The 25289-nt window shown below is 50.2% G+C and overlaps 1 protein-coding gene across 3 annotated transcripts in view; it reads right to left on the reverse strand.

Moving 5' to 3' along the window:
* LOC134957223 (cytochrome P450 4B1-like) overlaps nucleotides 1–25289 on the reverse strand; it is a 207554-nt gene that overhangs the window by 104851 nt on the left and 77414 nt on the right. For all 3 annotated transcript variants that reach the window (XM_063938925.1, XM_063938926.1, XM_063938924.1), the window contains 3 exons: nucleotides 22363–22507; nucleotides 7020–7064; nucleotides 5652–5779 (listed from right to left, as the gene is read on the reverse strand). In XM_063938925.1, the coding sequence (XP_063794995.1) occupies nucleotides 5652–5779; nucleotides 7020–7064; nucleotides 22363–22507 (318 nt within the window). The remainder of the gene's footprint in view (nucleotides 1–5651; nucleotides 5780–7019; nucleotides 7065–22362; nucleotides 22508–25289) is intronic.

Here is a 25289-nt window from a genome sequence, read left to right on the forward strand (position 1 = left end):
CGAAGCCTAATCCTCACTTTCCCCCCGCCCGAAGCCTAACCCTCCACCTAGTGCCTAACCCTAAATTACCCCTGCCCAAAGCCTAAACCTCCCCCTAGTGCCTAACCCTAACTTACCCCCGCCCGAAGCCTAACCCTCCCTAGTGTCTAACCCTAATTTACCCCTGCCCGAAGCCTAACCCTCCCCCTAGTGTCTAACCCTAACTTACCCCCGCCCGAAGCCTAACCCTCCCTCTAATGCCTAACCCTAACTTACCCCCACCCGAAGCCTAACCCTTCCCCTAGTGCCTAACCCTAACTTACCCCTGCCCAAAGCCTAACCCTCCCTAGTGTCTAACCCTAACTTACCCACACCCGAAGCCTAACCCTCCCCCTAGTGCCTAACCCTAACTTACCCCCACCCGAGGCCTAACCCTCCCCCTAGTGCCTAACCCTAACTTAACCCCGCCCGAAGCCTAACCCTCCCCCTAGTGCCTAATCCTAACTTACCCCCGCCCAAAGCCTAACCCTCCCTCTAGTGCCTAACCCTAACTTACCCCCGCCCGAAGCCTAACCCTCCCTCTAATGCCTAACCCTAACTTACCCCCACCCGAAGCCTAACCCTCCCCCTAGTGCCTAACCCTAACTTACCCCCGCCTGAAGCCTAACCCTCCCCCTAGTGCCTAACCCTAACTCACCCCCGCCCAAAGCCTAACCCTCCCTCTAGTGCCTAACCCTAACTTACCCCCGCCCGAAGCCTAACCCTCCCTCTAGTGCCTAACCCTAACTTACCCCCGCCCGAAGCCTAACCCTCCCCCTAGTGCCTAACCCTAACTTCCCCCTGCAGCCTAACTCTCCCCCTATTGCCTAACCCTAACTTACCCCTGCCCGAAGCCTAACCCTCCCCCTAGTGCCTAACCCTAACTTCCCCCTGCAGCCTAACCCTCCCCCTAGTGCCTAACCCTAATTTACCCCCGCCCGAAGCCTAACCCTCCCCCTAGTGCCTAACCCTAACTTACCCCCGCACGAAGCCTAACCCTCCCCCTAGTGCCTAACCCTAACTTACCCCCGCCCAAAGCCTAACCCTCCACCTAGTGCCTAACCCTAACTTACCCCCGCCCGAAGCCTAACCCTCCCTCTAGTGCCTAACCCTAACTTACCCCCGCCCGAAGCCTAACCCTCCCCCTAGTGCCTAACCCTAACTTACCCCTGCCCGAAGCCTAACCCTCCCCCTAGTGCCTAACCCTAACTTCCACCTGCAGCCTAACTCTCCCCCTATTGCCTAACCCTAATTTACCCCCGCCCGAAGCCTAACCCTCCCTCTAGTGCCTAACCCTAACTTACCCCCGCCCGAAGCCTAACCCTCCCCCCCTAGTGCCTAACCCTAACTTACCCCCGCCCAAGCCTAACCCTCTCCCTAGTGCCTAACCCTAACTTCCCCCTGCAGCCTAACTCTCTAGTGCCTAACCCTAACTTACCCCCGCCCAAAGCCTAACCCTCCCCCTAGTGCCTAACCCTAACTTACCCCCGCCCGAAGCCTAACCCTCCCCCTAGTGTCTAACCCTAACTTACCCTCGCCCAAAGCCTAACCCTCCCCCTAGTGCCTAACCCTAACTCACCCCCCGCCCGAAGCCTAACCCTCCCCCTAGTGCCTAACCCTAACTTACCCCCGCCCGAAGCCTAACCCTCCCCCTAGTGCCTAACCCTAACTTACCCCCGCCCGAAGCCTAACCCTACACCTAGTGCCTAACCCTAACTTACCCCCGCCCGAAGCCTAACCCTCCCCCTAGTGCCTAACCCTAACTTACCCCTGCCCGAAGCCTAACCCTCCACCTAGTGCCTAACCCTAACTTACCCCCGCCCGAAGCCTAACCCTCCACCTAGTGCCTAAGCCTAACCTCCCCCTGCAGCCTAACCTAACCTCCTTCTCTCCCCACAGACTAACTCTATCCATCTCCCTAGTGCCTAACCATGAGCTCCCCTTCTCCCTGCAGCCTAACCCTAACCCTCCCCCTAGTGTCTAAGCCTAACTTCCCCTCCCGCAGCCTAACCCGTAGTGGAAAGCCGGAGTCAGCAGCTTGCGGTGCTGGAACCATTTTTTCCAGCTAACACCAGCAGCCCTCTCCCCGGTGACACAAAGGAACCATAACTCATTTAATGAGCCTTTCGCAGTTTCACTGAACCGGCCGTGTGTACTTACACGTGCATGACTTAATCTTTGAGACAAGCATATGCTACTGGCAGGATCAACCCCTAGCCTAACCCTAGACTCCCTCTTCCCTCACAGCCTAAACCTAACCTCCCCCTTTCCCTGCAGACTAACCCTAACCTCTCCTTACAGCCAAACCCTAGTGCCTAATCCTAACTTCCCAAACTCCTGCAGCCTAACCTAACCACCCCTATCAGCCTAAACCAAACCTACTCCCCCTACCCCCCCGCAGTCTAACCCTAACCATCCCCCCGCAGTCTAACCCTAACCATCCCCCCACAGCCTAACCCTAATCTTCCCCACAGCCTAACCCAAAACCCCCTGCAGCCTAACCCTAACTTCCTCATACCCAGAGGTGTCACTCACCTCTTTTACACCCGGCGCGGCAGCTAAAGGGGCGTGGCTTCACGAGAGGGGGCGTGGCTAAGAAAGTGACCCTCTGGATGGGGCGCAGCTACACAGATGGGGCGTGGCTTCACGCCACGACCCGCATTTTCGTCATTCCTGGGGTCCGGGAAGTGCGGGCTGCCCCTGGAGACTAGCATGTCTCTGTTGCCTTCTCCTACACAGTGACAGAAGCCGGGTTGCTGCACGTAATGTTACAGTGCAGCACCCGACTCCTGTCACTGAACAGGAGCTGGCACTTTGGTGACACCCCTCGGCGGGTGACACCTGGGTGCGGGCCGCACCCCCTGCACCCACCTTGTGACGCCAGTGCTCATACCCCCTGCATCCTAACCTAACTGTCTCCATCAGCCTAACCCTCACCTCCTCCTCCCCCTGCAGCCTAACCCTAACCTCCCCTGCAGCCTAACCCTAACCTCCTCATACCCACTGCAGCCTAACCCTAACCTCCCCCTGCAGCCTAACCCTAACCTCCTCCTCCCCCCTGCAGCCTAACCCTAACCTCCTCCTCCCCCCTGCAACCTAACCCTGACCTCCTTATACCCCCTGCAGCCTAACCCTCACCACCTCCTCCCCCTGCAGCCTAACCCTAACCTCCCCTGCAGCCTAACCCTAACCTCCTCATACCCCCTGCAGCCTAACCCTAACTTCCCCCTGCAGCCTAACCTCCTCCTCCCCCCTGCAGCCTAACCCTAACCTCCCCCTGCAGCCTAACCCTAACCTCCTCCTCCCCCCTGCAGCCTAACCCTAACCTCCCCCTGCAGCCTAACCCTCACCACCTCCTCCCCCTGCAGCCTAACCCTAACCTCCCCTGCAGCCTAACCCTAACCTCCTCATACCCACTGCAGCCTAACCCTAACCTCCCCCTGCAGCCTAACCCTAACCTCCTCCTCCCCCCTGCAGCCTAACCCTAACCTCCTCCTCCCCCCTGCAACCTAACCCTGACCTCCTTATACCCCCTGCAGCCTAACCCTCACCACCTCCTCCCCCTGCAGCCTAACCCTAACCTCCCCTGCAGCCTAACCCTAACCTCCTCATACCCCCTGCAGCCTAACCCTAACTTCCCCCTGCAGCCTAACCTCCTCCTCCCCCCTGCAGCCTAACCCTAACCTCCCCCTGCAGCCTAACCCTAACCTCCTCCTCCCCCCTGCAGCCTAACCCTAACCTCCCCCTGCAGCCTAACCCTAACCTCCTCCTCCCCCCTGCAACCTAACCCTGACCTCCTTATACCCCCTGCAGCCTAACCCTAACCTCCACCACAGCCTAAACCTAACCACCCTGCAGCCTAACTCTATCTTCCTCAAACCCTCTGCATCCTAACCTAACCGCCCCCATCAGCCTAAACTTAACACCCCCCCCCCACAGCCTAACCCTAACCTCCTCCTCCCCCCGCAACCTAACCCTGACCTCCTTATACCCCCTGCAGCCTAGCCCTAACCTCCACCACAGCCTAAACCTAACCACCCTGCAGCCTAACTCTAACTTCCTCAAACCCTCTGCATCGTAACCTAACCGCCCCCATCAGCCTAAACTTAACCTCCTCCTCCTCCCCTGCAGCCTAACCCTCCCCCCCCCCCCCCACAGCCTAACCCTAACCACTAAGGGGGAGATGTACTAAGCAGTGAAAAGAGTGTATATGTGAGCCAGTGGAGAAGTTGCCCATGGCAACCAATCAGCATAGAAGTAACATTTATAATTTGCATACTATAAAAGTACACAGAGTAGCTGATTGGTTGCCATGGGAAACTTCTCCACTGGCTCACATATACACTCTTTTCACTGCTTAGTACATCTCCCCGTATATCATCTATTTGTAATTATTAACTGCAGTTACTTATGTGGCGTACACTTATTACTACTCAGCAGTCATATCCCCTATTATCTCCATCAGACCCCCGTCCTCTCCCCAATATACAGTACCCCCCATATCCTTCCTTACCAAGCTGCAGAGCCAGAGGCAGGTGAGAGGGCACCTGTGGGGGCCCCGTGTACTAGGTTTGTGATGTTATGATGGGGGGCAGCAGGTGCCCAAGATGGCAGGTAAAGGAGCCACGGGGCAGCGATGGTACACTGCTCTCCCACCCTAGTTACGACCCGGTCACGGTTTCCTTCTTCTCTGCAGACATCCATCCAAATTACACTAAGGGGGACATTTACTAAGCAGTGATAAGAGAGGAGAAGTGAGCCAGTGGAGAAGTTGCCACATCAACCAATCAGCAGCTCTGTATCATTTTATAGTATGCGGATTACAGATGTTACTTCAGTGCTGATTGGTTGTCATGGGCAACTTCTCCACTGGCTCACTTCTCTGCTCTTATCACTGCTTAGTAAATGTCCCCCTAAGGGCCTAATTCAGACCTGATAATAGCAGCAAGTTTGTTTGATACTGGGCAAAACCATGTGCAGTGCAGGTGGGGGGCAGATGTAACATGTGCAGAGAGAGTTAGATTTGGGTGGGTGGTTATATGTTTCTGTGCAGGGTAAATACTGGCTGCTTTATTTTTACACTGCAATTTAGATTTCAGATTGAACACACCCCACCCAAATCTAACTCTCTCTGCACATGTTAAATCTGCCACACATGCAGTCTAGCATGGTGTTACCCAGGTCTCTCTACACATGTTGCATCTGCCTCACCTGCAGTCTAGCATGGTGTTACCCAGGTCTCTCTGCACATGTTACATCTGCCCCACCTGCAGTGCACATGGTTTTGCCCATTAGCTAACAAATTTGCTGCTGCGATCAGGTCTGAATTAGGCCCTAGAGTCATTAATTCCTCCCAGTGTTCTATGGTAAGACGTGTCTCCTGTCACTAGTCCTGCTGAGAGGTGGCCGCCAAAACGTAAGCGTCCATCACACAATTATACCTTTATTATTGGATATATGTAATGTGTTCTATGTTCTCCGCTTAGCTGGCAGCACCTCCTACAGTCAGTGTATCAAACGTCTCAGTTATGTAGTAGCCACCATCAGATAATAGCCCAAACGTCCCAGTTATGTAGTAGCCACCATCAGATAATAGCCAGCCCAGTCATCCGCTCAGCCGACTCCCCCCTTACCAGCATGGTATTGGTGCAGTCTGACATCAGTCCGATATACGGCTTCAGGACGTCATAGTGGAAGGCCGGAGTCAGCAGCTTGCGGTGCTGGAACCATTTCTTCCCCGCTAACACCAGCAGCCCTTTCCCTGGTGACACAAATGCAGGCTTTCACATCGATGGCGGTATGATTTGCTACTGGCCGCGCTGCGCATACAGGAGAACATCACACCTGTGTTAAGAGTATCGAAGTACACGCTGAAGATAACACTGCACGCACTTTCACTGCAAATGAACACTGCACCGCACCACTGACCCCGGAATGAACGACCAGCCCCACTGCAATAATCTGGGGTGGTAACAACTAGGGAAACGATTGACACATCTACCATGACTCAATCTGATACTGTAACCATCAGCGGGGCGGTGGGAGAGTATATTAATGACAGTGTACGAATTATCATGTCACAGAGTCTCTGAATACTGGGAGGAAAGAAAGGCAAATTAGAGCCCCTTGTACAAAGCTCATTATGCTTTACTTAAGCTGCCCACCCCCCAGCACAGCCGGGAAGACCATTCGCCAGCGCACCCTTCCCCAGCGCACCCGTCCCCATTACTCCATTCCCCAGCGCACCCGTCCCCATTACTCCATTCCCCAGTGCACCCTTTCCCAGCGCACCCTTCCCCAGCGAACCCTTCCCCAGCGCTCCCTACCCTTCCCCAGCGCACCCTTCCCCATTACTCCATTCCCCAGCGCACCCTTCCCCAGCGCTCCCTTCCCCAGCGCACCCTACCCTTCCCCAGCACACCCTTCCCCATTACTCCATTCCCCAGCGCACCCTTTCCCAGCGCACCCTTCCCCAGCGCACCCGTCCCCAGCGCACCCGTCCCCAGCGCACCCTTCCCCAGCGCACCAGTCCCCATTACTCCATTCCCCAGCGCACCCTTTCCCAGCGCTCCCTTCCCCAGCGCACCCTACCCGTCCCCAGCGCACCGTTCCCCATTACTCCATTCCCCAGGGCACCCTTCCCCAGCGCACCCTTCCCCAGCGCACCCTACCCTTCCCCAGGGCACCCTTCCCCAGCGCACCCTTCCCCAGCGCACCCTTCCCCAGCGCACCCTTCCCCAGCGCACCCTTCTGTGACTGTGGGGCAGTTAGGGTATAACACAGGCATTCCCAACCACGGTCCTCAAGGCACACCAACAGTGCAGGTTTTAGTGATATCCAGGCTCCAGCACAGGTGACTTAATTAGTAGCTCAGTTATTTTGATTTAACCATCTGTGCTGCAGCCTGGATATCACTAAAACCTGCACTGTTGGTGTGCCTTGAGGACCGTGGTTGAAAATGCCTGGTATAACATGTATAATGAAAGTCTCTTGTTACATACCAATCCATGGTGTTATGAAGACATAGACAAAGTTATCCTTTGGATCTGTAAAGAAACAGTTGTATTGTTTATGCAATATCCTTGGTACATGGCTCTAGAACGTCACACATACACAGCGTTTGCCCATCTTATCTTAAGTAACGTCATTTTGTGATACTGAGCAACAATATTTAATTACCAGAATTATTATCTTTTCTCTGCTCCACAATAGGACAGAAGCGGAAATCGCTGCTCCCGGCATATCACTGCACGCTGGTGCCAGGCAAGTGACTACAAGTGACTACATGGTGCATAAACCAGGGAAGGGGGGGGGGAGATGTATCAAACCTTAAGGCCCGTACACACTGGTCGATATATCGGCCGTTCTCTTGAACGGCCGATATATCGCGGGACCGTCGGCCAGTGTGTACGGCCGATACGTCTGTGAACTCCGTCGTTCACAGACGTATCGCGTCGGCCGCACAGCACAGCCGACGGCCAATATATCTACCGATATATTGGCGCATCGCTGTGTGTGTACGGGGCGGTCGGCCGACAGCCCGTACACATGCTGCGGCCGCCGGCGGTGATTGACAGCTGAACTGGGTGGGCGTGTGTACACGCCCACCCAGTTCATGATGTCAGTCCCCGACGGATCGAGCAGTGTGTATGCACAGCACACTGCCCGATCCGTCCATAGATATATCTGCAGATCAATTGATCGCAGATATATCTACCAGTGTGTGCCCAGCTTTAGAGAGAGTAGGGTGAGATTTATTAAACCCCTTAACGTCTGAGGGCCGTCCAGTCAAACTCATTCAGTGACAAACAATTATATTTCTCTTACGTCCTAGAGGATGCTGGGGACTCCGTAAGGACCATGGGGTATAGACGGGCTCCGCAGGAGATAGGGCACCTAAAAAGAACTTTGACTATGGGTGTGCACTGGCTCCTCCCTCTATGCCCCTCCTCCAGACCTCAGTTAGATTCTGTGCCCAGAGGAGAAAGGGTACACTGCAGAGAGCTCTCCAGAGTTTTCTGTGGAAAAAGAATTTTGTTAGGTTTTTTATTTTCAGGGAGTCCTGTTGGCAACAGGCTCCCTGCATCGTGGGACTGAGGAGAGAGAAGCAGAGCTGGCTTGTCAAGTTGGGCACTGTTTCTAGGCTATTGGACACCATTAGCTCCAGAGGGAGTCGGAACACAGGTCTCACCTGGGGTTCGTCCCGGAGCCGCGCCGCCGTCCTCCTCACAGATGCCGTAGATAGAAGCCGGGTGAGTATTGAGGAAAAGACTTCAGGCGGCAGAAGACATCAGATCTTCATGAGGTAAGTGCGCAGCGGTAAGCTGCGCGCCATTGCTCCCAGTCACATACACACAAACAGGCACTGATGGGTGCAGGGTGCAGGGGGGGGCGCCCTGGGCAGCAATAAACCTCAATATGGCCATAAATACGATGGATTAGGCTGTGGGACAGTAAATCCGCGGACCCCGCCATTTTATTAGTATATGATGATGGGACCGAAGCCCGCCGTCGGGTGGGCGGGGCTTGATCCTCAGCACTAACCAGCGCCATTTTCTCCACAGAGGCTGCATGAGGAAACGCTGGCTCCCTGTTCTCTCCCCTGCTGAGCTTCACAGGCTGGAAAAAGGAGGAGGGCAGTGGCGCACCCAGGGGGGGTTTCCGAGCACCCAGAAACCCCCCTCCACTAAAAATTTTTTTTTTTTTTTTTAGCTGCATGAGTATTATTAATGGCTGTCTAGCGTCCTCTGCAGCCTGCTGTCTTCCTGGTGGCACTTGTAAGTGCAATAAAAGTTTACTTTATTTTAATTATAGTACATATATATCCATGTGCATACACATATACACATGTATATACATACATACATATAAACACACACACACACACACACACACACACACACACATGATATATAGATATATATATGTGTATATATATGTGTACTGTATGTGTGTGTACATATATATATATATATATATGTATTCATGTTTACTATGCTATGTATATGTGTATATGTATGTGTATGTATATATATATATATGTGTAGGTATTTGTATATATATATATATATATATATATATATATATATACATACACACACACACACACACACACACACACACACACACACACACACACACACTAGTTTTACGGACCCAGCATATACTGGGTCACCTCAGTCCCCACCCCCGTGATTGGCTCCACCCGGTTCTGGAAACCCCCCCATGCAAATCCTGCGTTTGCCACTGGAGGGAAGCACTTTGGAGACGCAGTGAGTGGAGATTACAATTATAAACATATAATAGCGCTATCTGGTCATATATTCCAGTGTTTTTAAGTGCTGGCATACTCTATCTCTCTGTCTCTCCTAAGGGCCTGGTTGGGGTTTTGTCCCCTTATAGGTAACTCCCTGTGTGTGTGGGGTGTCGGTACGTGTGTGTCGACATGTCTGAGGCGGAAGGCTTCTCCAAGGAGTAGGTAGAGCAAATGAGTGGGGTGTCCCCGTCGGTTGTGCCGACTCCAGATTGGATGGACATGTGGCATACGTTGCATGCAAGTGTGACATCTTTACATAAAAGGCTTGATAAGGCTGGTTTAGGGGGGACATCAGGCGGTCAATCTTCAGATTGGACCGACTCACAGGGCCCGTCGGGGTCTCAAAAGCGTCCCTTAACACTAGACACTACTACCGACACGGATTCTGATTCCAGTGTCGACTATGACGAAGTAAAATTGCACCCTAGGGTGACTAAAACCATTCAGTGTATGATTGTGGTAATAAGGGATGTGTTGCATATTGAGGATGAACCCTCGGTCCCCGACACAAGGGTGCACATGTTTAAGGAAAAGAAACAGATTATAAATTTTCCCACATCTCATTAATTAAATGAGTTCTTTGGAAAAGCTTGGTAGACTCCGGAAAAGAGACCGCAGATCCCCAAAAGAATTTTTATGGCATACCCTTTCCCTAAGCAGGATAGGGAGATTTGGGAATTACCCCCCACTGTGGACAAGACGCGCTTATCCAAGAAAGTGGCGCTACCGTCTCATGACACAGCGGCCCTTAAAGACCCAGCAGATCGCAGGAAAAAAACTACCTTAAAGGGTATTTATTCTCATACGGGTGCTGTGCTAAGACCGACGATTGCGTCGGCATGGGTGTGTAGCGCAATTGCAGCTTGGACAGATGAGCTGACAGATCAATTTGATAATATGGATAAGGATACTATATTCCTAACTCTAGCCCATATTAAAGACGCAGTCTTATTTATGAGGGATGCTCAAAGGGACATTGGATTGCTAGCTTCTAGGGCCAATGCCATGTCTATCTCAGCGAGAAGATCCTTATGGACTCGCCAATGGACGGGTGATGCGGATTCCAAGAAACATATGGAAGTACTACCCTATAAGGGGGATGTATTGTTTGGGGATGGGCTGACGGACCTGGTTTCCACAGCTACAGCAGATAAATCAAATTTTTTACCATATATTCCCCAACAGCCAAAGAAAGTAACACCCTATCAGATGCACTCCTTTCGGTCGCACAAGTCCAAAAGAGGTCGGGGATCCTCTTTCCTCGCCAGAGGTAAGGGCAGAGGCAAGACAGCACCTGCTTCGGCAGGTGCCCAGGAACAAAAGTCCTCCCCGGCTGCTCCAAAACCCACAGCATGACGCTGGGGCTCCCCTGAGGGAGTCCGCACCGGTGGGGGCACGTCTTCAACTTTTCAGTCAGGCCTGGGTCATTTCGGACCCGAATCCCAGGGTGTTGGAAATAGTTTCCCAGGGGTACAAACTGGAATTCGAGGAGGTGCCCCCGCGCCGATTTTTCAAATCGGCCCTACCAGCTTCCACATCGGACAGGGATGTAGTGTTAGCTGCAATTCAAACGCTGTGTATACAGCAAGTGATAATCAAGGTTCCCCTGCACCAGCAGGGAAGAGGTTACTACTCAACCCTATTTGTTGTCCCGAAACCGGACGGTTCGGTCAGACCGATTTTGAATCTGAAATTCCTAAACCTGTACATAAAAAGATTCAAATTCAAAATGGAATCACTCAGGGCGATAATAGCCAACATGGAGGAGGGGGAGTTTATGGTGTCTCTGGACATAAAGGATGCGTACCTTCATGTCCCCATATATGCCCCCCATCAGGAATACCTGAGATTCGCTGTACAGGATTGTCATTACCAATTTCAGACGTTGCCGTTTGGACTTTCCACGGACCCGAGGATTTTCACCAAGATAATGGCGGAAATGATGGTGGTCCTGTGCAAGCATGGGGTCACAATTATCCCATACTTGGACGATCTCCTGATAAAAGCGAGATCAAGAGAGAAATTGCTGAGCAGTGTGGCGCTCTCTCTGAGAGTGCTCCAGCAACACGGTTGGATTCTAAATCTACCGAAGTCACAGTTGATTCCGACAACTCGACTACCATTCCTAGGTATGATACTGGATACGGAACAAATGAAGGTCTTCCTCCCAATAGAGAAAGCCCAAGACATCCAGAACATGGTCAGAGACCTGCTAAAACCGAAAAGGGCGTCAGTTCACTCGAGTTCTGGGGAAAATGGTGGCGGCCTACGAGGCCATTCCCTTCAGAAGGTTCCATGCAAGGACTTTTCAATGGGACCTTCTGGACAAGTGGTCCGGGTCCCATCTGCATTTACATCGAAAAATAACTCTGTACCCAGGAACCAGAGTGTCCCTCCTGTGGTGGTTGCAAAGTGCTCACCTGCTGGAGGGTCGCCGGTTCGGGATTCAGGACTGGATCCTGGTTACCACGGACGCGAGCCTCTGAGGATGGGGAGCGGTCACACAGGGAAGGACTTTTCAGGGTCTTTGGTCAGACCATGAGTCCTGTCTACACATCAATGTGTTGGAACTCAGGGCAATTTACTAGAGATGAGCGGGTTCGGTTTCTCTGAATCCGAACCCGCCAGAACTTCATGTTTTTTTTCACGGGTCCGAGCGACTCGGATCTTCCCGCCTTGCTCGGTTAACCCGAGCGCGCCCGAACGTCATCATGACGCTGTCGGATTCTCGCGAGGCTCGGATTCTATCGCGAGACTCGGATTCTATATAAGGAGCCGCGCGTCGCCGCCATTTTCACACGTGCATTGAGATTGATAGGGAGAGGACGTGGCTGGCGTCCTCTCCGTTTAGACACTTGATTTACTAATTTTGGGGAGCATTAGGAGTACTCAGTAGTGTACAGTGCAGAGTTTTGCTGATAGTGACCAGTGACCACCACTTTTATTTATAATCCGTTCTCTGCCTGAAAAAAGCGATACACAGCACACAGTGACTCAGTCACATACCATATCTGTGTGCACTGCTCAGGCTCAGGCCAGTGTGCTGCATCATCTATTATCTATATATAATATTATATATATCTGTCTGACTGCTCAGCTCACACAGCTTATAATTGTGGGGGAGACTGGGGAGCACTACTGCAGTGCCAGTTATAGGTTATAGCAGGAGCCAGGAGTACATAATATATTATATAGTGAGTGACCACCAGACACACAGTGCAGTTTATTTAATATATCCGTTCTCTGCCTGAAAAAAGCGATACACACAGTGACTCAGTCAGTCACATACCATATCTGTGTGCACTGCTCAGGCTCAGGCCAGTGTGCTGCATCATCTATTATCTATATATAATATTATATATATCTGTCTGACTGCTCAGCTCACACAGCTTATAATTGTGGGGGAGACTGGGGAGCACTACTGCAGTGCCAGTTATAGGTTATAGCAGGAGCCAGGAGTACATATTATATTAAAATTAAACAGTGCACACTTTTGCTGCAGGAGTGCCACTGCCAGTGTGACTGACCAGTGACCTGACCACACTGACCACCAGTATAGTTAGTAGTATACTTATATTGTGATTGCCTGAAAAAGTTAAACACTCGTCGTGTGACTTCACTTGTGTGTTTTTTTTTTTTATTCTATAAAAATAAAACTCATTCTGCTGACAGACAGTGTCCAGCAGGTCCGTCATTATATAATATATAATATATACCTGTCCGGCTGCAGTAGTGATATATATATATTTTTTATATCATTTATCATCCAGTCGCAGCAGACACAGTACGGTAGTTCACGGCTGTGGCTACCTCTGTGTCTCTGCACTCGGCAGGCAGTCCGTCCATAATTGTAATACCACCTAACCGTGGATTTTTTTCATTCTTCTTTATACATACATAGTTACATAGACATCTTCTCTTTATCAACCAGTCTATATTAGCTGCAGACACAGTACAGTACGGTAGTTCACGGCTGTAGCTACCTCTGTGTCGGCACTCGGCAGTCCGTCCATAATTGTATACTAGTATCCATCCATCTCCATTGTTTACCTGAGGTGCCTTTTAGTTGTGCCTATTAAAATATGGAGAACAAAAATGTTGAGGTTCCAAAATTAGGGAAAGATCAAGATCCACTTCCACCTCGTGCTGAAGCTGCTGCCACTAGTCATGGCCGAGACGATGAAATGCCAGCAACGTCGTCTGCCAAGGCCGATGCCCAATGTCATAGTACAGAGCATGTCAAATCCAAAACACCAAATATCAGTAAAAAAAGGACTCCAAAACCTAAAATAAAATTGTCGGAGAAGCGTAAACTTGCCAATATGCCATTTACCACACGGAGTGGCAAGGAACGGCTGAGGCCCTGGCCTATGTTCATGGCTAGTGGTTCAGCTTCACATGAGGATGGAAGCACTCAGCCTCTCGCTAGAAAACTGAAAAGACTCAAGCTGGCAAAAGCACCGCAAAGAACTGTGCGTTCTTCGAAATCCCAAATCTACAAGGAGAGTCCAATTGTGTCGGTTGCGATGCCTGACCTTCCCAACACTGGACGTGAAGAGCATGCGCCTTCCACCATTTGCACGCCCCCTGCAAGTGCTGGAAGGAGCACCCGCAGTCCAGTTCCTGATAGTCAGATTGAAGATGTCAGTGTTGAAGTACACCAGGATGAGGAGGATATGGGTGTTGCTGGCGCTGGGGAGGAAATTGACCAGGAGGATTCTGATGGTGAGGTGGTTTGTTTAAGTCAGGCACCCGGGGAGACACCTGTTGTCCGTGGGAGGAATATGGCCGTTGACATGCCAGGTGAAAATACCAAAAAAATCAGCTCTTCGGTGTGGAGGTATTTCACCAGAAATGCGGACAACAGGTGTCAAGCCGTGTGTTCCCTTTGTCAAGCTGTAATAAGTAGGGGTAAGGACGTTAACCACCTCGGAACATCCTCCCTTATACGTCACCTGCAGCGCATTCATAATAAGTCAGTGACAAGTTCAAAAACTTTGGGTGACAGCGGAAGCAGTCCACTGACCAGTAAATCCCTTCCTCTTGTAACCAAGCTCACGCAAACCACCCCACCAACTCCCTCAGTGTCAATTTCCTCCTTCCCCAGGAATGCCAATAGTCCTGCAGGCCATGTCACTGGCAATTCTGACGAGTCCTCTCCTGCCTGGGATTCCTCCGATGCATCCTTGCGTGTAACGCCTACTGCTGCTGGCGCTGCTGTTGTTGCCGCTGGGAGTCGATGGTCATCCCAGAGGGGAAGTCGTAAGCCCACTTGTACTACTTCCAGTAAGCAATTGACTGTTCAACAGTCCTTTGCGAGGAAGATGAAATATCACAGCAGTCATCCTACTGCAAAGCGGATAACTGAGTCCTTGACAACTATGTTGGTGTTAGACGTGCGTCCGGTATCCGCCGTTAGTTCACAGGGAACTAGACAATTTATTGAGGCAGTGTGCCCCCGTTACCAAATACCATCTAGGTTCCACTTCTCTAGGCAGGCGATACCGAGAATGTACACGGACGTCAGAAAAAGACTCACCAGTGTCCTAAAAAATGCAGTTGTACCCAATGTCCACTTAACCACGGACATGTGGACAAGTGGAGCAGGGCAGGGTCAGGACTATATGACTGTGACAGCCCACTGGGTAGATGTATGGACTCCCGCCGCAAGAACAGCAGCGGCGGCACCAGTAGCAGCATCTCGCAAACGCCAACTCTTTCCTAGGCAGGCTACGCTTTGTATCACCGCTTTCCAGAATACGCACACAGCTGAAAACCTCTTACGGCAACTGAGGAAGATCATCGCGGAATGGCTTACCCCAATTGGACTCTCCTGTGGATTTGTGGCATCGGACAACGCCAGCAATATTGTGTGTGCATTAAATATGGGCAAATTCCAGCACGTCCCATGTTTTGCACATACCTTGAATTTGGTGGTGCAGAATTTTTTAAAAAACGACAGGGGCGTGCAAGAGATGCTGTCGGTGGCCAGAAAAATTGCGGGACACTTTCGGCGTACAGGCACCACGTACAGAAGACTGGAGCACCACCAAAAACTACTGAACCTGCCCTGCCATCATCTGAAGCAAGAAGTGGTAACGAGGTGGAATTCAACCCTCTATATGCTTCAGAGGTTGGAGGAGCAGCAAAAGGCCATTCAAGCCTATACAATTGAGCACGATATAGGAGGTGGAATGCACCTGTCTCAAGTGCAGTGGAGAATGATTTCAACGTTGTGCAAGGTTCTGATGCCCTTTGAACTTGCCACACGTGAAGTCAGTTCAGACACTGCCAGCCTGAGTCAGGTCATTCCCCTCATCAGGCTTTTGCAGAAGAAGCTGGAGGCATTGAAGAAGGAGCTAAAAGGGAGCGATTCCGCTAGGCATGTGGGACTTGTGGATGCAGCCCTTAATTCGCTTAACAAGGATTCACGGGTGGTCAATCTGTTGAAATCAGAGCACTACATTTTGGCCACCGTGCTCGATCCTAGATTTAAAGCCTACCTTGGATCTCTCTTTCCGGCAGACACAGGTCTGCTGGGGTTGAAAGACCTGCTGGTGACAAAATTGTCAAGTCAAGCGGAACGCGACCTGTCAACATCTCCTCCTTCACATTCTCCCGCAACTGGGGGTGCGAGGAAAAGGCTCAGAATTCCGAGCCCACCCGCTGGCGGTGATGCAGGGCAGTCTGGAGCGACTGCTGATGCTGACATCTGGTCCGGACTGAAGGACCTGACAACGATTACGGACATGTCGTCTACTGTCACTGCATATGATTCTCTCAACATTGATAGAATGGTGGAGGATTATATGAGTGACCGCATCCAAGTAGGCACGTCACACAGTCCGTACTTATACTGGCAGGAAAAAGAGGCAATTTGGAGGCCCTTGCACAAACTGGCTTTATTCTACCTAAGTTGCCCTCCCACAAGTGTGTACTCCGAAAGAGTGTTTAGTGCCGCCGCTCACCTTGTCAGCAATCGGCGTACGAGGTTACATCCAGAAAATGTGGAGAAGATGATGTTCATTAAAATGAATTATAATCAATTCCTCCGCGGAGACATTGACCAGCAGCAATTGCCTCCACAAAGTACACAGGGAGCTGAGATGGTGGATTCCAGTGGGGACGAATTGATAATCTGTGAGGAGGGGGATGTACACGGTGATATATCGGAGGGTGAAGATGAGGTGGACATCTTGCCTCTGTAGAGCCAGTTTGTGCAAGGAGAGATTAATTGCTTCTTTTTTGGGGGGGGTCCAAACCAACCCGTCATATCAGTCACAGTCGTGTGGCAGACCCTGTCACTGAAATGATGGGTTGGTTAAAGTGTGCATGTCCTGTTTTGTTTATACAACATAAGGGTGGGTGGGAGGGCCCAAGGACAATTCCATCTTGCACCTCTTTTTTCTTTTCTTTTTCTTTGCATCATGTGCTGATTGGGGAGGGTTTTTTGGAAGGGACATCCTGCGTGACACTGCAGTGCCACTCCTAGATGGGCCCGGTGTTTGTGTCGGCCACTAGGGTCGCTAATCTTACTCACACAGCTACCTCATTGCGCCTCTTTTTTTCTTTGCGTCATGTGCTGTTTGGGGAGGGTTTTTTGGAAGGGACATCCTGCGTGACACTGCAGTGCCACTCCTAGATGGGCCCGGTGTTTGTGTCGGCCACTAGGGTCGCTAATCTTACTCACACAGCTACCTCATTGCGCCTCTTTTTTTCTTTGCGTCATGTGCTGTTTGGGGAGGGTTTTTTGGAAGGGCCATCCTGCGTGACACTGCAGTGCCACTCCTAGATGGGCCCGGTGTTTGTGTCGGCCACTAGGGTCGCTAATCTTACTCACACAGCTACCTCATTGCGCCTCTTTTTTTCTTTGCGTCATGTGCTGTTTGGGGAGGGTTTTCTGGAAGGGACATCCTGCGTGACACTGCAGTGCCACTCCTAGATGGGCCCGGTGTTTGTGTCGGCCACTAGGGTCGCTTATCTTACTCACACAGCGACCTCGGTGCAAATTTTAGGACTAAAAATAATATTGTGAGGTGTGAGGTATTCAGAATAGACTGAAAATGAGTGTAAATTATGGTTTTTGAGGTTAATAATACTTTGGGATCAAAATGACCCCCAAATTCTATGATTTAAGCTGTTTTTTAGTGTTTTTTGAAAAAAACACCCGAATCCAAAACACACCCGAATCCGACAAAAAAAATTCGGTGAGGTTTTGCCAAAACGCGTTCGAACCCAAAACACGGCCGCGGAACCGAACCCAAAACCAAAACACAAAACCCGAAAAATTTCAGGCGCTCATCTCTACAATTTACAACGGCCTTCTACAAGCGGAGAGTTTTCTTCGAAACCTTCCGGTTCTGATTCAATCAGACAATGTCACAGTAGTGGCTCATGTGAACCGCCAAGGTGGGACAAGAAGTAGAGTCGCGATGGAGGAAGCCACAAGGATCCTTCGCTGGGCGAAAAATCATGCAAGCGCTCTGTCGGCTGTCTTCATTCCGGGAGTGGACAACTGGGAAGCAGACTTCCTCAGCAGACACGATCTCCATCCAGGAGAGTGGGGACTTCATCAAGAAGTCTTTGCAGACGTAACACGTCTTTGGGGAACTCCTCAAATAGACATGATGGCGTCACGCCTCAACAAAAAACTTCGGAGGTATTGCGCCAGGTCTCGGGACCCTAATGCAGTAGCAGTAGACGCACTGGTAACACCGTGGGTGTTCGACTCGGTCTACGTGTTCCCTCCTCTTCCTCTCATCACAAAAGTGTTGAGGATCATAAGACGAAGAAGAGTACAGACGATACTCGTGGTCCCAGACTGGCCTCGAAGGGCTTGGTACTCGGATCTACAAGAGATACTCACAGGAGACCCCTGGCCTCTTCCTCTGAGGGAAGACCTGTTGCAGCAGGGGCCCTGTGTATTTCAAGACTTACCGCGGTTACGTTTGACGGCATGGCGGTTGAACGCCGAATCCTAGCAAAAAAAGGGGATTCCGGAAGAGGTTATCCCTACTTTAATAAAGGCTAGGAAGGAGGTGACGATAAAACATTATCACCATATCTGGCGAAAGTATGTGTCTTGGTGTGAGACCAAGAATGCCCCTATGGAAGATTTTCATCTGGGTCGTCTTCTCCACTTCCTACAGACAGGAGTGGATATGGGCCTGAAATTAGGCTCGGTTAAGGTACATATTTCGTCCCTCTCGATTTTCTTTCAAAAGGAATTGGCTTCTCTTCCAGAAGTCCAGACGTTTGTAAAGGGAGTGCTGCACATACAGCCCCCTTTTGTGCCTCCAGTGGCACCATGGGACCTGAACGTGGTGTTGCAGTTCCTAAAATCACACTGGTTTGAACCGCTTAACAAGGTTGAGTTGAAATTTCTTACCTGGAAGGTGGTCATGCTGTTGGCCTTAGCATCAGCAAGGCGAGTGTCAGAATTGGCGGCTCTATCACACAAATGCCCCTACTTGATTTTTCATGTGGATCGAGCTGAATTGAGGACACGTCCGCAATTTTTGCCTAAAGTGGTTTCGTCGTTCCATATGAATCAACCTATTGTGATGCCTGTGGCTACTGGTGACCTGGAGGATTCCAGATCCCTGGACGTAGTCAGGGCCTTAAAAATTTATGTAGCCAGGACGGCTAAAATTAGGAAAACAGAGGCTCTGTTTGTCCTGTATGCGGCCAATAAGATTGGCGCGCCTGCTTCAAAGCAGACTATTGCTCGCTGGATCTGTAATACGATTCAGCAGGCTCACTCTACGGCTGGATTGCCGGTACCAAATTCGGTTAAGGCCCATTCCACTAGGAAGGTGGGCTCTTCTTGGGCGGCTGCCTGAGGCGTCTCGGCTTTACAACTTTGCCGAGCGGCGACTTGGTCGGGATCAAACACTTTTGCTAAATTCTACAAGTTTGATACCCTGGCTGATGAGGACCTAGCATTTGCTCAGTCGGTGCTGCAGAGTCCTCCACACTCTCCCACCCGATTGGATGCTTTGGTATAAACCCCATGGTCCTTACGGAGTCCCCAGCATCCTCTAGGACGTAAGAGAAAATAAGATTTTAAACCTACCGGTAAATCTATTTCTCCTAGTCCGTAGAGGATGCTGGGCGCCCGTCCCAGTGCGGAAACTCTGCAAGACTTGTATATAGTTGTTGCTTACATAAGGGTTATGTTACAGTTGACATCGGTCTTGGACCGTTACTGTTGTTTTTTGTTCATACTGTTAACTGGTTATGTAGGTTCCAGGTTACATGGTATGATTGGTGTGGGCTGGTGTGAATCTTGCCCTTGGATTGCTAAATCCTGCCTTGTATTGTCCATCTCCTCTGGGCACAGTTCTCTAACTGAGGTCTGGAGGAGGGGCATAGAGGGAGGAGCCAGTGCACACCCATAGTCAAAGTTCTTTTTAGGTGCCCTATCTCCAGCGGAGCCCGTCTATACCCCATGGTCTTTACGGAGTTCCCAGCATCCTCTACGGACTAGGAAAATAGATTTACCGGTAGGTTTAAAATCTTATTTTAACATCTAAAATAAAGACTCGGAGACTTGAATTTGGCAGAAAAACTTGACGGCTATTTATTTATAAGTAGTAAACTAATAAATCTAATAAAGTAGAGTAAAGAACTCAATACAAACCCAGCCAAGTCACAACACTAAAACACTAAACAAAGGTATCCACTCAACCTGCAGTTGACTACGTACCCACCCGTCCGGGTGGTGAGGCTGCCCCCGATAAGGTGATCCAGCAGATATTATAACAGTCATCGAAGGTGAGCGCACCCAAAACAATTATCAAACTCAACCAACAACAGGTAATAATCCGTTCTTTCCCGCCACCGCAACCATCGAATCCCAACGACAACCACCTCAACATAACAAAACCAAAGGGAGGGAAAATCTTCTAGGAAAGAGGCTGACCTAACCGCCGGCTACCTTACAACAACTCAGGGACAACCCTTACCCTCTGCACCCATAGGCCACTAAAACCTGATGTTTCCCTGCTCCGTCCACAGCCTGACGGGTTTAACCCTCTCCCGTCGTATTCCGTCCTTTTGCTCTCCTTTTTCTCTCCGGTAGCTACTAGATAGCGCCAAACAGATCTATTAAATAATAGCCAGTGCTCGAATTGGGCTGGTATACATCGGTATGGCATACCGGCACTTTGAGCACTGACCTCCACCGCTGCCACCTTTCAAATTTCGCTCTGTAAAGCGCTGGAGCTGGCAGCCAATCAGGAGCGGCTCCTCACCGCCGCCCACATCCTCAGCCGCTGCCACCCATGTCATCCTCCACACAACCGCCCAGGGCCTTCTCCTGGTCACCGCCACTGCCCGGGGCCTTCTCCTCACCACCGCCGACTTCAGACTCTGCACCACCGCCAACCACAGCCCCATCCGCGGCTCATTAGGTACTGTCCCTCTGTCCCTGCTGTCACTCTTTCTGTCACTGTCCCTGCTGTCCCTGTCCCTATGTCCCTGCTGTCTCTCTTCCTCTCCCTGAATTTTGGCTCATACCGTGTGGCATAATGTGAATTTTGGCTCACTCTGTGTGGCGGAATGTGAATTTTGGCTCATTCTGTGTGGCATATTGTGAATTTTGGCTCATTCTGTGTTGCATAATGTGAATTTTGGATCATACTGTGTGGCATAATGTGAATTTTGGCTCATACTGTGTGGCATATTGTGAATTTTGGCTCACTCTGTGTGGCGGAATGTGAATTTTGTCTCATTCCGTGGGAATTTTGTCTCATTCAGTGTGTTATAATGTATAAGGGGCACCAGTACTAGATAGTATAAGGGGTCCTGTGGTGCATAATGTGTATAAGGGGTATATGATGTGGTACACTACACTTAAGGACACGCCTCTTGAGTGACCACGTCCCCTTCCCCCTTTTTAATGGCAACCTTCACTTTTCCATACCCCCACTTCAAAATTTCCACTTCAAGCACTGATTGTAGCTGGCGTCTCAATTATAGCTTGCACCTCCAGGGGCGGTGAGCTGAAATGTGCGAAAAGTGACCCGTTTGGGCACCCAAACTGCACTTTTTTGCAATTGCGCCCTGCACTCTGCTATATGCGGCTAAACCCCAACCTCTATGGACACAAACAAGGTGATAAAGATCAATTGAATATCGCCCCACGTGATCTCCCGTCACTTTAGATGGGAGATCGGGTGCCATATAACAATTGAATATCACCCTTAAAGTGAAGAAGATGCCCATAGCAATTAATCAGTTACTAGCTATCATTTATCTAGCACCAACAGGGGTGTAGAGAGCCATGCGTGGCCCCGGTAATGACCGGGGGAGTGTCCACACCCGCTAAAACATAATAGATTGTAAAAAATTAAGGGGGCGCCATTCTAATGCAGGACGGGTCCCTACTCCTCGGCCCCCACCAACTTCCCAGTGATCTTCAGGTGGCGGTGCCCATTAGAAGCCTATGGGCTTCTATCACACTGTCCCTCTGAGAGGGATCCAATCGGATCGCTCCCAGCACCCCCTGCGGCATGCGCGTCACTCGATATGACTGGAATTCCTGTCATCAGGACAGCTCTTACCATAAGTGATTTTATTCATGCATACGGCGTTAGTAAATGCCGATATGCATGATGTAAGTGGCAGGATGTCTGCAGTGATTGATGCACCTTGGCCATAGTCAGGGTTGGACTACCCACAGGGGTACAGGAGAATCCCCCAGTGGACCCCACTACCCTCCGCTAGGGATCGGATGCCGGACTGTGCACTTGAATTACACATTATACGTATGTGTTACTACATTATACTGCACAGAACTACGGTGTATATTCTCCGGTGTATTTCTGCTATAAATCTGGTACATTATCATGCATGCACTAGCAGTACTATTTACTATATATAGTTATCAAGGGGCCCAGACCATGCACTCTAATGGTAAGTCATGCCGTTCTAGAGGCTGGCCACAACCATAAGCACGGGCCCCTACCCCTGTATGCCCCCGGGGGGCCTGTCATGTCCCAGTCTGACACTGCATATGTACTTACCCTGCCGGGACAGAATGGCCTTAGCATAGTCTGGGTGACAGACCATGAGTGAAGCAAAGAAGTTTCCAAACCACATAGGGAATCCATATTCATATTTCTTTGCATGATCAGCCACGACGTCCAAGTCGTTCCCATCTTGTTTAAACTGTTAAAAAAGAAGATGAAAGAAATCTAAGTACAAAAATGTGCTCGCTTTTCCCAGTATTCTGCCGCCCGCAGATTAGCGCACCATACAATGCAGGGACGGATCATGCAGCTAAATCTGTAACCGGATACTTGGTACATAACACAAACCAAGTGCTCTATTACATGCTTAATTACACGGTCCATCCACAGATTAAGCTCTTATGTCACAGGAATGCTCAGACGTGACTGCAGTATTTATATAGTAGACAAGAGGGAACTGCGGCGTTATGTGAGGGAACTGCAGTGTTACGTGAGGGAACTGCGGCGTTATGCGAGGGAACTGCAGTGTTACGTGAGGGAACTGCGGCGTTATGTGGGGGAACTGCAGTGTTACGCAAGAGAACTGTAGCATTACATGAGGGAACTGCAGCATTATGTGAGGCAGCTGCAGCGTTACCTGGGGGAACTGTGGCGTTATGTGCTGGGACAGCGGCATTACGTGAGGGAACTGCAGAGATACGTGAGAGAACTGCAGAGATACGTGAGAGAACTGCAGAGATACGTGAGGGAACTGCAGATACGTGAGGGAACTGCAGAGATACGTGAGAGAACTGCAGAGATACGTGAGGGAACTGCAGATACGTGAGGGAACTGCAGAGATACGTGAGGAAACTGCAGTGTTACATGAAGCAACAGCAGCGTTATGTGAGGGAACTGTGGAGTTACGTGCTGGAACAGTGACATTACGTGAGGGAACTGCAGAGATACGTGAGGGAACTGCAGAGATACGTGAGGGAACTGCAGAGATACGTGAGGAAACTGCAGTGTTACATGAAGCAACAGCAGCGTTATGTGAGGGAACTGTGGCGTTACGTACTGGAACAGTGACATTACGCGAGGGAACTGCAGTGTCACGTGAGGTGTCACGCATTATGTGAGGGAACTGCAGCATTACGTGAGGGAACTGCAGCATTACGTGAGGGAACTGCAGCATAACGTGAGGGAACTGCAGCATTACGTGAGGGAACTGCAGCATTACGTGAGGGAACTGCAGCGTTACGTGAGGGAACTGCAGCATTATGTGAGGGAACTGCAGCATTACGTGAGGGAACTGCAGCATAACGTGAGGGAACTGCAGCATTACGTGAGGGAACTGCAGCATTACGTGAGGGAACTGCAGCATTATGTGAGGGAACTGCAGCGTTACGTGAGGGAACTGCAGCATTATGCGAGGGAACTGTGGCGTTATGTGCTGGAACCGCGGCGTTACGTGAGGGAACTGCGGCGTTACGTGAGGGAACTGCAGCGTTACGTGAGGGAACTGCAGCATAACGTGAGGGAACTGCAGCATTATGTGAGGGAACTGCAGCATTACGTGAGGGAACTGCAGCATTATGTGAGGGAACTGCAGCGTTACGTGAGGGAACTGCAGCATTACGTGAGGGAACTGCAGCATTACGTGAGGGAACTGCAGCATTATGCGAGGGAACTGTGGCGTTATGTGCTGGAACCGCGGCGTTACGTGAGGGAACTGCGGCGTTACGTGAGGGAACTGCAGCGTTACGTGAGGGAACTACGGCAATAGCAGCATTATGTGAGGAAATTGGTGTTACATGAGAGAACTACAGCGTTACGTGAGGGTACTGTGACGTTACGTGAGGGACCTGTGGCGTTACGTGAGGGACCTGTGGCGTTACGTGAGGGAACTGTGGCGTTATGTGCTGGAACCGCGGCGTTACGTGAGGGAACTGCGGCGTTACGTGAGGGAACTGCGGCGTTACGTGAGGGAATAGCTGCGTTATCTACCTATCTGTGTGTGGACAGGAGGACATAGTTTGCAATGATTTGCAATGTATCTTATCATGACAGTATTGCCACCAGCACTCCAAAGTCAGGAATTTCTGCAAAACATCACAGGGGCAGGACTACGAGGATGCAAATTGTGGAGCTTCACCCCCATCCTCCTCTCCTCAGTCCTCCCAGACAGGCAGTATGGGTATATTGCAGTAACATTGGTATAGTGCATTGGTATAGTGCTACAGGAGTACATTGCAGTAATATTGGTATAGTGCTACATGAGTACATTGCAGTAATATTGGTACAGTGCAGCATGAGTACATTGCAGTAATATTGGTATAGTGCAGCATGAGTACATTGCAGTAATATTGGTATAGTGCTACATGAGTACATTGCAGTAATATTGGTATAGTGCTACATGAGTACATTGCAGTAATATTGGTATAGTGCAGCATGAGTACATTGCAGTAATATTGGTATAGTGCAGCATGAGTACATTGCAGTAATATTGGTACAGTGCAGCATGAGTACATTGCAGTAATATTGGTATAGTGCAGCATGAGTACATTGCAGTAATATTGGTATAGTGCTACATGAGTACATTGCAGTAATATTGGTATAGTGCTACATGAGTACATTGCAGTAATATTGGTATAGTGCAGCATGAGTACATTGCAGTAATATTGGTATAGTGCAGCATGAGTACATTGCAGTAATATTGGTATAGTGCAGCATGAGTACATTGCAGTAATACTGGTATAGTGCAGCATGAGTACATTGCAGTAATATTGGTATAGTGCAGCATGAGTACATTGCAGTAATATTGGTATAGTGCAGCATGAGTACATTGCAGTAATATTGGTATAGTGCAGCATGAGTACATTGCAGTAATATTGGTATAGTGCAGCATGAGTACATTGCAGTAATACTGGTATAGTGCAGCATGAGTACATTGCAGTAATATTGGTATAGTGCAGCATGAGTACATTGCAGTAATATTGGTA

Source organism: Pseudophryne corroboree, chromosome 9, assembly GCF_028390025.1.
Source record: "Pseudophryne corroboree isolate aPseCor3 chromosome 9, aPseCor3.hap2, whole genome shotgun sequence".
In the NCBI taxonomy this organism is placed as follows: Eukaryota; Metazoa; Chordata; class Amphibia; order Anura; family Myobatrachidae; genus Pseudophryne; species Pseudophryne corroboree.